Source organism: Galendromus occidentalis, unplaced genomic scaffold (genome assembly GCF_000255335.2).
Source record: "Galendromus occidentalis unplaced genomic scaffold, Mocc_1.1 scf7180000077512, whole genome shotgun sequence".
Classification (NCBI taxonomy): domain Eukaryota; kingdom Metazoa; phylum Arthropoda; class Arachnida; order Mesostigmata; family Phytoseiidae; genus Galendromus; species Galendromus occidentalis.
This window is the reverse complement of record NW_003805500.1, coordinates 1,052,474-1,064,464: the sequence shown is the minus strand read 5'-3', so window position 1 is coordinate 1,064,464 and position 11,991 is coordinate 1,052,474. Positions and strand designations below refer to the sequence as shown.

Genomic DNA, 11,991 nt, shown 5'->3' with positions numbered 1-11,991 from the left:
GAGCCGTTTTTCGGCTCTTTCCCCCCACCAATCTCCGCGCACATGTGCTTCGACGCTTGCGGAATCATGCCCCGGTGTGCACGTTGATGTTTTCTTTCTCATCTTCTACCCCTCCGCCAAGTGATTGTCGAAAATCCCTCCTTCTTGACCACGAAACTCATGTGGTACTAATTGTAAGGTACGCTGTACTTCTCTGGCGGTTCGAAAGGCACGGATTTGATTCTGTAGAGCGGATACCGTTCTGTTCATTCGTGGCCGGTGATCGCGGCTTCCGTCCGCGCGCGATGGCTGGTATTTTCTCGACGGTCGCCCGGTCGCAATAAGTTCCTATCCCGGGTCGCCTACCCGAAATCTATCTCCCTACGCTCACCGAGCTTCATCAGAGGTCTGATGAGAGAGCCCTCCACCGTGTGGTGCGATCCGGCCTCGAATTTCTTTTCGCAAGAGGTTCTTGTGACGCGTGACCCACGTACCTTTTCAAGTTTCTGCCTCTTAGCTCAAAAGATAATTAGAATTCATTCAACCAATCCAGCCCAATGTGAGATCTACTCAGATGCAACGAATATGGTATCCACCCGCTCAGCCGACCCCGGAGAGGAAATCTGCGTATGAACGCGATCATCGGATCAGTCCCGCCAAACGCAGCTTACAGAGGCGATCCGCACCGACGATCAATTTGAAATTTGGCGCGCCTCCAAACCTTCCGCTTGAGCGAGAGCCCGCGACCAGGCTTCCCTACGACAAGCTGAGAAGGCGGTCAACAGAAAGAGAACGCTGTTGAGCGAACTTCGTTTAATAACTTGTTTTAACAATCCCTTGTATTTTGTGAATACTGCCGTTCTGACGAGCATTGTGAAATCATCGAAAATGACCAGGTAGGTCTTTAATAAGGGTAGCGCGCTTTCCAGAGTTTCTGTCAGGGAGGCGCAATTTGAATTCTTCCAACCGTCGTTACGATTCCTATGGGTTTCTTGGCGGAACTTCCGCGGATCTCCGGCTTCATTCCCGATGAATATTTGATCCAACGTACTGTCGACGGGGCGAGATGGTCTTATAAAAGCCGTGCCGCTGCTCCGGGTAAAGTCGTAAGCTTATCGGAGCCGCCAATGGAGGGATGTCAAATCCGAAAACCGTTACCGTATCTTAGCATGAGGAGATGGGCGAGTCGCATTATCCGACTTCGTGGATTAAAACTGGAGTGAATCAGTGACGTATTTTCTACTCCCTTCCGACGAGAGTGACTCTCTGGCCTTTGGCCGGCTTAATTTTTCTCTCGACAAAAGCCGCAGGTGCTTGGAATGGACTCGGAAGACAAGGAACATCGTAGACTTCTTCTGCTAATCCGGCACTGTTTCGAACAATTTTCAGATCTGTCGACGGTGACCACTCACCCGAGTGTGATGATGAAATGGACAGAGTCGAAGTTTATCTCAGACTGAAACCAGTAGATCATGGAGAGACAGACATCTCAGAAATTCAGAATAGCAAAACAGTCATTATAGATCCGCAGCTCAGCGGCCAAAGGTTAGTTCATGGAGTCCACTCATCTGCAGGATCTGCTGCACGATCCTCTTCAAGGAAACTCATGGATCTATGCTTGCAGGCACTTGTTGAATCAGAGGGCTGTTCGTTGCACTTTCGAGCATATTTTCGGGCCCCGATGCGACCAGCAAGAAGTCTTTCAACAAGTGGCTTTGCCCTCTGTGCGGGATGTTCTGTGTGGGAAATCGGCCTTGATCTTCATGTACGGCGTCACCGGTTCGGGAAAGACTCACACAATGACAGGTAAAGTAGAGATTCGAGGAGCCTCAGATTTCAGAGATCTCCCGGATCCCCTTGGAGTCTCGACAAGTAATAATGGTGTGTCTCTCCAGGGACTCCGGTTGAGCCCGGTATTCTTCCACGAACCCTGGACGTGCTCTTCAACAGTATACCCTCGCATCTAAAGGCTATGAAGTATTTATTCAAACCGGATAACGTAAACGGTTACGACATCCGTCGAACGGTGGACGCCATGGTGGAACGTCAGGTGAGACCTTCTCCGAGAATGACGCCGATGGTCCGCCGGGTTGCCCCGCCGTCCCCGGCGGAGAGCTCACGGAGTTTCTGTTTCATTGTGGATGACCCCCGTCATCGATCTGACGTCTCTCATCCTGCCGATTTCAGAACACATTGCTGGCATCCGGGAACAAAGCGTACCAAACGCCGGGTATCGATCGCACTCCCGCGAAGAAGAGGCAGCGTCAGGAACAGAGCGCTTGGGCAAAAAGAGATCGTCGCGAATGGGATCATTCGAAGGTATGAATTCAACTCCTCATCCACGTAGTGCGGGAATCCGCTCTTTCGGCTCAGTGACTTCCATTGGACCTTTTCCCTTGGATCGCTTCGAGATTCCTCCACTCCCTTCCATCTCATGGAATTCTCCCTCCCAGGTGATCGGCGACATACCGGATTACTGTAAGGTGGCCGTCTTCGTACAATACGTCGAAATATACAACAATAGCGTCTACGACCTTCTCGAAGAGGAAGCCCTGAGCGTGCAAGCTCGAGCTCGGGGCCCGCAGTCGAAAAACATCCGAGACGACGCCTCGAAGTGTACCTACGTTTTCGGTGCTACAGAGGTAGAAGTCGAGAATGCGGACGAGGCCATGGACGTTTTCATCCGTGGGCAGAGCCGGAAGCGAGTTGCTCAGACTCAAATGAACGCCGAAAGCTCGAGAAGTCATTCGGTGTTCATGATCAAGTTGGTGCAGGCTCCCGTCAGCGAGAAAACCGGGGAATTGGTTCAGAAGAAAGAGTTCATCAAAGTGACGCAATTCAATCTGGTGGATCTCGCAGGCAGCGAGAGAGCGCATAAAACCGCCGCGACCGGAGACCGCCTGAAGGAGGCTTCGAATATTAATAATTCTCTCATGTGCTTGCGAGTTTGTCTCGAGCAACTCCGAGACAATCAGCAGAGGAACACGAACAGAATGGTGCCGTATCGTGATTCGAAGCTCACCCATCTATTCAAGAGCTTTTTCGAAGGTTGCGGAAAAGTCAAGATGGTGGTCTGTGTGAACCCCAGAGCTGAAGACTGCGCCGAGACCCTCGAGGTCATGAAGTTCTCGGAGACAGCGCAAGAGGTCGAAATGCAAAGGGTTCAAGCCAACAGGGTTCAACAGTACGTGGAGCCCAGTCCGGCTCAATCTATCGAGGATATTCATATGGCGATGCGCGAACCGGTGTCTATCCCTGGCTGCCTGAGTCCGCACACTCACACAGAAGCCGACCTTCTGGCGATGCAGAAATTGTGCGCGGATGGCGCCAAAGAGGTCGCTGCCTTCAGAGGTCTCTTCGAAGAAAAGGGAATGCAGCTCAGGGACAGCGTGAAAGCCATGAACGATGAGCTCGTGAACACCCGATCCAGATTGTCCGTACGCGAGAAAGAAGCGAAACAGAAAGCGAAAACTATCCAAGAGCTAATGAGCAAGAGAAATCAGGAGGCTCGCGAAAAGGACCACCTGAAAGAAAAACTCATGGAGATCGAAGCCAAGTTGGAGTCGCTTGAGAAGCGTAACGGCCACCTTGAGGAATCTCTTCGTAAGGCGAAAGACCTCCAGGTAAGCTGCGACCCCTTCCGGTGGAATAATCGTCGATTGCGAGAAGTTCATTCCTCGCATCCGTTCCTGAGGATTCGCTCAATTTGATCCCCTTAAGCGAAGAGTGTTTTCGGAATTTTCAGCAACGAATCAAGAAAGAAGAGGCGACCAAGAGAACGAAGGAACGCGAAGTCCTCATGTCAAAAATGGACCGCCTTCTCAACGAACAGAAATCTGAAGCTATGAAACAGGGAGCTCAGCTAGCCAAGGCGAATCTTATCAAAGACATCATTGGTGTCAATGAGCTCGAAAACTTCGATACTCTAAGAGCCTCACGGACGCCCAAGAGACCCGCGCCGATGAAGCAACGTACTCGTGAGTTGACTCCCCCACCCGGTATCCTCGAGTTCTTATTTTTACTTCCGGCAGCGTTCGGGCGCTCTTATTGAAGACCATTCAGTTGATAGTTCGCTCCCCAACAGAAACCTTCCACACCCTCGACACGAAAAGCACCCCGTCGGCCAAGAAAACGACTGCCCCGTCGTCATCAGAACCCGATCTGAGTGATGTGGACTCATTCAAAACACCCAACATCCACCCAATGCGAACGCGTCGTCGATCTCAAAGCAATAATAACCGTTGGTTGGAACACACCGACGGCGAGACCCAAGACGATGCCATTATGCAACCGGTCATAAAGCGCAAGAAGAGCGTCAGCAAGCTCGAATCGAAGGATCTCGAGAACGTCGACAACTATGCTCTCGTAACTAAAGAGGGCTCTAACATCCAGGTACCGGATCATAGCTATCGGGATCGTCGGTCACCAATATCTATCATTATGGAATTCAATCTAAATCACTGTCATTCTATTGCTGAATATGGGACTCGTGAAGTCGAGCGGAAAAGTAATCTTACTAATAATGATTTTTCTCCTCCGACATAGATTGTGAAGGGTGACGTACTTGTATCGCCTACGGGAGGAACGGCGGTCGTTTTCACCGGAGTGGAGACCGTATCCAGGAAGAAAGTCGGATCATCCAAGCGGAAGGAGTCCGAAACAGATTCCGATGGAAGAGCGAATGTTGGCCCAATGGACACTAAGAAACGGGTTAGTGACTGGCAACTAATGAAGAAATTCGTTGGCGACAGAATGGCGACATTGTAATGCTACTTAGGTAGAGGAGCATGCGGTACTCACATGATAGTTTGGGACGGCAGAATCAGTGTTCGATTATCTACTTATAACAGCGAATATATCATCGGATCGGTGAGAAGCCCCGTGTCTGGAAACGTAATTCAAACCTCGCTGCTTCCAGGCTGAAATTGTACAATACTCTGACTGATAACCATAAAGAACACTGTTGTCTTCACTGAGCATGCACTCATTTTTGCGCACGATTAAGCTGTTAAGCAGTGACTCCGCTGTGAATAAATTTCACCCGAATGCTCAACTGCATCTTGATCTAAGAGAATCACAGAGAAGCCAAGTTCTGCAATTCCTAAGACGAAAGGCCCGGCGAAACACTTTTCAAGGGAGCTGACTCTGATCCCGATGTCGTTTCAGTGTGGAATCGCCCTTGAAGGTCACCCGTACATGAGGAACGTCGTACATCGAAGCAAGACTGAATCTCTGAAATAAACTTCCCGCTTTGCATACTTTCTGTGAGAGTGCTCGTCCTCGATCCATCAATGGTGGCAGCATCCTTGCCGGAAGACCTCCCCGGTTTAGACGTGGAAGTGCCTCGTTTGAGAAGGTTCTCCCGCATGGGAGGAATTAGAACCAAGGGAACGGCCAAGTCCAATGATCATTTGATTTATTCGCTTCGTCTCCAGAGTTCCTGCTCGCCATTCGCTCCCCGCTTGTGATTCCTCCGTGTGACAGAGACCTCGTTCCGGAGGCCATTTCTCTCTCATCTCAAAGAAGTTTCAGCTGGCTTGTACACTGGTTGATCAACTCGATCGGACCGGGCCCGATCCCGAGGACTGTCCTCGTTCCCGGCACTACCTGCGTTCTCCCTGCATCTCGAACCACGGCGACTATGAGTCCCAAATCTCGGGCTTTCGAGCCCACCGATTCCATCTCTTCCCCGGAGTCGACTCGACATACGATTTTGGGTTGACCCGACATTTCCCAAGGTTTCAGGAATGGAGATTCTTCCTTCAATGATAAAATAGAAGGATCTTGCCGTGAATCATTCACTATTTCGATCGTCTCTCTGACATATGATGTTTTTTCCAATCGCTTAGGCGATTGAGATTCGGGTGCTTATATTCTGTATATCTCACCTCAACGGATCTTTTGTAAGCCATTACGGCCGCATGGCAGCATTGAGCGGCGATTTTGCCTTTTTGCATTTTACAGTCCGTCCGTACTACGAAGACCATCTTCGTGTCTCGGCCTAGCATCCGATCCGCTGAAACGAAGAAACTCCGGGTGGTAAACAGAAACAACTGCTCTCGGTGGCGATCTCACCGCCGAGTTGAATCAAGATATCAGCACCAAACATCTGAGGGTCCTGAGAGTCAATACAGGGATTCGGATCCGCGTCAAAGTCCTCCTCCTCTGGCTCGAACTTCCTTCGACTTCTTCGCGGAGCCATTACTCCTGCCTTCTGCTCTCAACTTCTCCAAAGGCTGACACCCGTCGATCGAACGGCCGCTGCTCGGCCGACCGGTCTTGTCCGGACAGAAAGATAACCGCTGGCATACCCGACGACTAGCACCGAGAGCTCCATTGGAGAGTCGGACTGCCAACGGGACACATCCGAGACACAACGGAGTGGAGCGGGAGGCTGGTTGTACGAGTTCCCTGGCGCGTATAATGACATGTTGTCGCCGAGAGCGGACTCCAAAGACTCACCGAATCTGACGGCCGTGCTGCTGAACCAACGGAGCGGTAAGAAATTGCCGATTCTCGGACGGAAGGCACACAGGAGTCCAAGAGCGGCACAAGATCCAACTCCCACGGAAACCCCCGTCCAGAACGATGCGTCTCGCAGCACTTCCATGCCTGTCCTCTGGAAGGGAGTATACGCAAACGTGAAGTCGAGGGAATCGCGAGAAATAGCACATTGAATTCGACATGCTTGGCTTCCGGATGCGACCGGAGGATTCTTTCAGAACGATTCGAGACAAGGCCAGTGAAGGCCGGAAGGATCCTGCGAAGATTTTTGGCGGCTTAACCCGATTCCGTACCTCAGGGTAGTCGACGGACGGGGGTCGTACCGAGAGGATCGAAGCCAAGTCATCGAAAACGCACCTTAGTAGCCACCTGTTGCTCCAGAACCGCGATGAAGAGGGCGAGGGTTGCTCCTACGTATTGTCGTTTTCAGGGTACCAAGAAAGTGCGCTCTCGACCACGGCTGAGGGACGCCGGCAGGCGTTCGAATAATCTTTCACTTGCTTGAACCGCGCTCGTAAACAAGGAGGTTTTCCCCGACCATGCTCCCTATTTAGGCTCTGTTGAGGGACAAGATGATTCTTCTTCCCTCTGATTGATACGGGAATGCTCCCACGCGCGCCTAATGAAGTTTCGGCGAGACAGTGGTCCTTTTCCAGAGTCTCGGTATCACGGGAGTCCTTCTCAGGAAAACAGTGCGGAGCTCCGGGGGAACAGCGCATCGGCAAATCATGATCGGTGTCGTCTGCTTCCCGAGTCGTCACCGCGCAGTATGATCGGATTGAGAGCTGATGGCGGTCTCCCTTCGGACCGTGTGACTGAATCAGACTAAGAAATTGTATTGCTCGTTGCGAAGCGATTCGAGTACCCCTTCAGATGTAATTCCGGAAATCAATCGTGTTCCCAGTCTCCCAGTCATCCTACGATCAACTTTTCTTTCGGGAAGCGGACATCACCGTCTGTAGTTTACAGGTGGATGTCATCGTCGTATACTCCATGGCAGTATCCGTCGATGGATTCCGTTCGATCAAATGAGGGGAGATGTGCATAAGCCACTAATTACCTTGCTTGCGGGAAGCAGAGCAGGAGCGGAGTGAAGAGCAGGTCGTGAGAAAATTAATGCCCAGCGCTGGAGTGGATCGGAATCTATCGCGACCTTGGGATCTCTCCCTCAGCGACGGTTCGGGACACCTATGTACAGCGGGTTTTCAAATGGCATATTCAAAAGTAACGGGACAGGAAACTAGGAAGCCGCCTCTTTTCCCGCTCACGGGGTGGCCATCTTTGTTTATGTTGTTTCGTTTGTATCATCGGGGCCATCGGGCGCCCCCGGTGCGATCAGCTGTGCGGTGTCTGCCTTCGGAGGGCCATACCGGAGTTCTTTTCGTCAGTTCTGTATCGCATGCAAACAGGCACCGTTGAAGGCAGAACGTCACGCGTGAAACTTCGCGCAAACTCTCCATTATCCAATTTCGTGAAAGCCCCGACTTGCTTGCCACGCCACGGGTGGCGCTACAGTGTTGTTACGCGCACACTCACAGCCACAGACTTTCACGGTGGCGGCGAACGGCCGGCCTACAACGACGAGATCAGTGTGGAAAGCAGACTTAGCAAACGAGACTGTTGTCCTGGGAGGTTGTTGCTTAGTTCGTAAACGTAGTGCCGCTAACTTTTCCGTACGAGTGTTGTGAATTGTGTGACTGTGTCGCGTCGTTCAGTGCCGTAGCGGTCGTGAGTGCAAGCAGTTGCGATGAGGAATACATGATGATGTACAGGCGAGCAGAATTACGGCAAGACTCGTGAGTTCGATTTAGTGGGTGTTTCTCGAGCACGCTTCCTGCGATCCCTACACGCGGTCGGGTGCAAACACTATCGGCTTCTCCACCAGAATGAGAATAGCCTGTAGCATTCTGGAGAATTCCCTAGACAGAAACTCTCATGGCGTACGGGAGACAGAGAATTCCAAATCGGAAATTTCGTCCCGGACTTCAGGTTCGGTGTATGGATCGACGTCTTGACTCCGTTGGTGGAGATCCGAGTCCTTAGTTGGCGATACCGGGGTCCGGCCCAAGAAAATGGGTCCAGAATCTGCTCGATACAGAGAATTCCACCCTGAGTCGGTTGACGAAGTTTCGGTAGATCCTGATGATAGGGAGCTCGAATACTTGTCATCGTCAGTCGCGATTCTATTCTTCGATAAGAATTCAATCAAGTGCTTCCATGGACTGCGTCAAGCCGTGTCTACGTAACTGGAAATACTCGGTGCAAAGTTTCGATATGGGCTCGGACGCATCTACGCTCTTCTGCCGGGTCGCTCGCGTCGATCAGGCTTCCAACTCATGTCCCTGAATGTCGAGGAGAGAAAACAAGGTCTGACTCCCAATCCCGTTTCAGCAGGGCTTGTCCGTTTCTGCGCAACAGCTGACTTTACGAGGCTGACTCAACTCGTTGTTCAAGCGAGTGTGGTTTGCTGTCGACTTTGCATCGAGAGACTGTTCTGATGCGAAGTGATAAGTTCGAGCAGCAATCGAGACTTTTGCACAGAATAAGCTCGTGGGAAAATGTCCGAAGTGATGTCATTTTCCTGGAATCCATCCCGATTCATGCCATCATCTGCCGAACAGGTGCATCTAATCGGTGACATGACGGTCTTCTCTCGAAAGTCGGGAGTCGGTCTCCAATGACAGCTCGGGCCTGTGTGGAATACTTTCGGGAAGGGAAGCTCACGGCTTTCCTGGCGTTTGTTTTGCGCGGCTGTTATCCTGCTCACACAATGCTGTCATCGGAAGCTGTCAGTCGTGTCCGCTGTTGGAAGTTAGGACGCGCTTCCACGCTTTGCGAAGCTCGCGGATCGATGACTCCCTGCGGATCCTTGTCAAGTCGCCCGCATTCTCAGGGAAGGTTCCGTCGGCTATCGTCCCTCGTCCCTCCCGCGGCGAAGAGCGTACCGAGAGATACCCCATGAGCTGAGTGATTGTTGAAGCTATTTTTACGGCGTTCGCATTTCGCTCTGTAATCACGAGGTCTTCCCATTCTACAAATTCAGCACTATGTTGTTGAAACTGTTCCGCTGAGCGTAGGTCGAGGAGAGTGATGGGGGAATAATTTGCTCCCGACCGGACGGCGAGAACATTATTCGAAAGAGAAGAATATCCGCGTCTAGAGCGGTTTTAGATTGATCCTTAGCTCTCTGATGAGAATCGTTCTGACACCGCATCGCCTAGGAAGACAGGCTTGAGCTGGACATTCTGGGCATGGACGACAATTCCACCTGTAATGATAATAATGGTAATCATCACTTACATTCGAACTATTCGAATGGAGCGATTAGTCGGACCACAAGGATAATAATCGAATCATCGGAACTCGTATCGAGGCTGAAGTGTGTTGGCTAATCCAGAGAACTTTTCCGCTGCGGCCCTGCTTTCCACGAGATGTTCCTCCATAAAAAAACCGAAGAAAACACGACACTTCGCTAAATGGTCTGAACGGATATTCCTGACGAGAGACTCATTAATAATTAATCTTAAGCCGCTCGGACATCCCTCATCATTTGTCACGGTCTCGTGCAACCGGCGTAAGATCAAGCTCGCGCGTCGAGAATCACTGCAACTCGAAGAGCATCAAGCAGCCGAGCAAAGTGCTTCATGCATTGTTCGAAAGCCGTTTAGAGTGACAGGCCAAGGCTTTCGACCGCAAAACGGAAATCCATATCGCTGTGAGCCGGTGACGAGAACCTCCCTTGAGAATTGGAGTCCGGCGAATAGAATCACAGTGTCGAGACGTGAACGCGGATTCAATTCGATCTCTGGATTCAAATCGATCGGCGCGGGAGGATAATCCCCAGGGTAAACACAATCTCTGTGAGCTCGTTCAGCGATGTTTCGAATGAGGTGATAGCTAAGCGACTAATGTAAGCGTCCAGCAAACATTCCACGCCTCTACCGTGGCTTGGGTTTCTCGATATCTAATCGAGCAGGAGATCCAATCGCATAGTATCAATCGTTACTCAGTCCATGAACAGGTCTGTGCAATTCGATAGGGGAGAACCTCTCAGGCGATTCTCTCTCGCTCCTCCGCTCACTCAGTCAGCTGTTTTCGGTATCCTAGGGGCGAGTATGAGTTATATAAGAGTCGACACTTTGCAGCGAAGACATTCCAAACACAGAAGCGGGTGAACGTGTGCTCAGCCGCTCTATACATTTTTCGCGCATTCACTCTATTTATAAATAGTCGAGTCGACGCGAGAGTCCTCTCTTGCCTTTTCTTCGCCATGCTTGATCACACACTCTCGTGGACACGTGAACTGGAAAGCGACTGTGGAACCGGGCGACTGCGACCCTCTCCAGAAAAGCTCTTAATTATCCTCTGTTGTTTCTCTGGCGATTGAAACCGCCCTCTGGCGAACCCAACGAAGTCTGACTCACTTGGTGTAAGGGCTTCTCAAGACCTGATGATATCTTCCATTATACCCACCGGTAGAGATCCCAGAGGACAATGAGTGTTCGGAGTGTTCTCTGGGAAAGACATGCTTCCGGAATGTGCTTTCCTCGAGAGCCCAATCACATCATACGGGATCATATTACACCGTAATGATCGGAGGGCTCTCTATCGCCTGCGGCTTCGTTGGGTCGCTCCGGGTATAGGTTCGCGGGTCGTCGATCTGGTTGATCCTCGATCGCTCAGAGCATCTTTTTGAGTCAGAGATCACACGGGGACGAGAGGAGATTTTATTCCACCGAGAAGCTTGTGTCCGGTCGCCAATCTCGCCAGGAAAAGAGTGATACGAGCCAATCATCCGTACAATTCAGTATCTGGCCAGGGGCCAGGGGACACTCCATCCGGGACCATCCCCGTTCCGGATGCTCTGCGGTGACGGGACGGCATGGAGCATTCCGAAAATCCCCATCCGATCTCCACTAGGACTGTCCGAGTCTCCCGATCGCGAATTTTCCTATCTGCTAGATTGACAAGAAGCCTACAACGACTTCAAGACTCGAGACGGATTAAGTTCGTTAAAGTAGAAACTTCGTTCCACGAAGCAGGAAAGTTCTTGAGTTTTTGTTGCCGTAATGTGATCGTGTCAGCCTCTAACGATGGGATCAGAGCTTACGGCATCGTTCCAACGACTCGGTGCGATCATGTGTAATCGCGAGTAAATTAGCGAGATCGAAACGATCTCACGGCCCTATCCGGGAACGCTTATGAGAGGAAGATTGCATCTCGGGCTGACACATTTCCTACCTGAACTCTCGCGAGGAGTTTTTCGAGAAATATCGAGTGGGGGACCTGATTATTCCGATTCTGAAAGAGCTCCGATTATCATGGGGCTCCTGTCTTTCCCTGAGACTCTTTCGTGGGCCGAGCATGATTCGGTTTCATATGAACGAGGCCCAAGAAGCGCTGCGGACTCAGAAAGCGGAGTTCCGAGTCAAGCTGCCGACCAAAGCTGTAGCGCAGCAAATCGTTTCAGAAAGATCACCTGTCGCTGGAACTCGTCAAGCTCATTTG

The 11,991-nt window shown here is 51.2% G+C and overlaps 2 protein-coding genes across 2 annotated transcripts; one reads left to right on the top strand and one right to left on the bottom strand.

Moving 5' to 3' along the window:
- The first annotated feature begins 733 nt into the window (after positions 1-733).
- LOC100897273 (kinesin-like protein KIF23) lies at positions 734-5,220 on the top strand. Its single transcript, XM_018640926.2, has 10 exons — positions 734-875; positions 1,369-1,524; positions 1,604-1,785; positions 1,875-2,029; positions 2,167-2,298; positions 2,433-3,602; positions 3,725-3,956; positions 4,064-4,371; positions 4,525-4,689; positions 5,146-5,220. Exons 1-10 carry the CDS (start codon positions 868-870, stop codon positions 5,218-5,220), a joined length of 2,583 nt encoding a protein of 860 aa, XP_018496442.2. The 5' UTR covers positions 734-867.
- Positions 5,221-5,381: 161 nt separating this feature from the next.
- On the bottom strand, positions 5,382-7,098 carry LOC100897644 (peptidyl-tRNA hydrolase 2, mitochondrial). The gene is made up of 4 exons (XM_003747090.2): positions 6,841-7,098; positions 6,442-6,598; positions 5,868-5,995; positions 5,382-5,739 (listed from the first exon to the last, which is right to left on the bottom strand). The coding sequence occupies exons 2-4, from the start codon at positions 6,587-6,589 to the stop codon at positions 5,497-5,499; spliced, it is 519 nt and encodes a 172-aa protein (XP_003747138.1). The 5' UTR covers positions 6,590-6,598; positions 6,841-7,098; the 3' UTR covers positions 5,382-5,496.
- Between the last annotated feature and the right edge of the window lie 4,893 nt (positions 7,099-11,991).

Excerpts from the sequence above, each read along its gene's own strand:
- LOC100897273 (XM_018640926.2), top strand. Across the intron at positions 3,603-3,724 it reads GTAAGGCGAAAGACCTCCAG|CAACGAATCAAGAAAGAAGA; the intron begins GTAAGCTGCGAC and ends CGGAATTTTCAG. Across the intron at positions 4,372-4,524 it reads AAGAGGGCTCTAACATCCAG|ATTGTGAAGGGTGACGTACT; the intron begins GTACCGGATCAT and ends CCTCCGACATAG.
- LOC100897644 (XM_003747090.2), bottom strand. The coding sequence starts at position 6,589 with ATGGAAGTGCTGCGAGACGCATCGTTCTGGACGGGGGTTTCCGTGGGA. Across the intron at positions 5,996-6,441 it reads CAGCACGGCCGTCAGATTCG|CGGATCGGATGCTAGGCCGA; the intron begins GTGAGTCTTTGG and ends TCTTCGTTTCAG. Across the intron at positions 5,740-5,867 it reads CTTACAAAAGATCCGTTGAG|GAAGAATCTCCATTCCTGAA; the intron begins GTGAGATATACA and ends TTATCATTGAAG.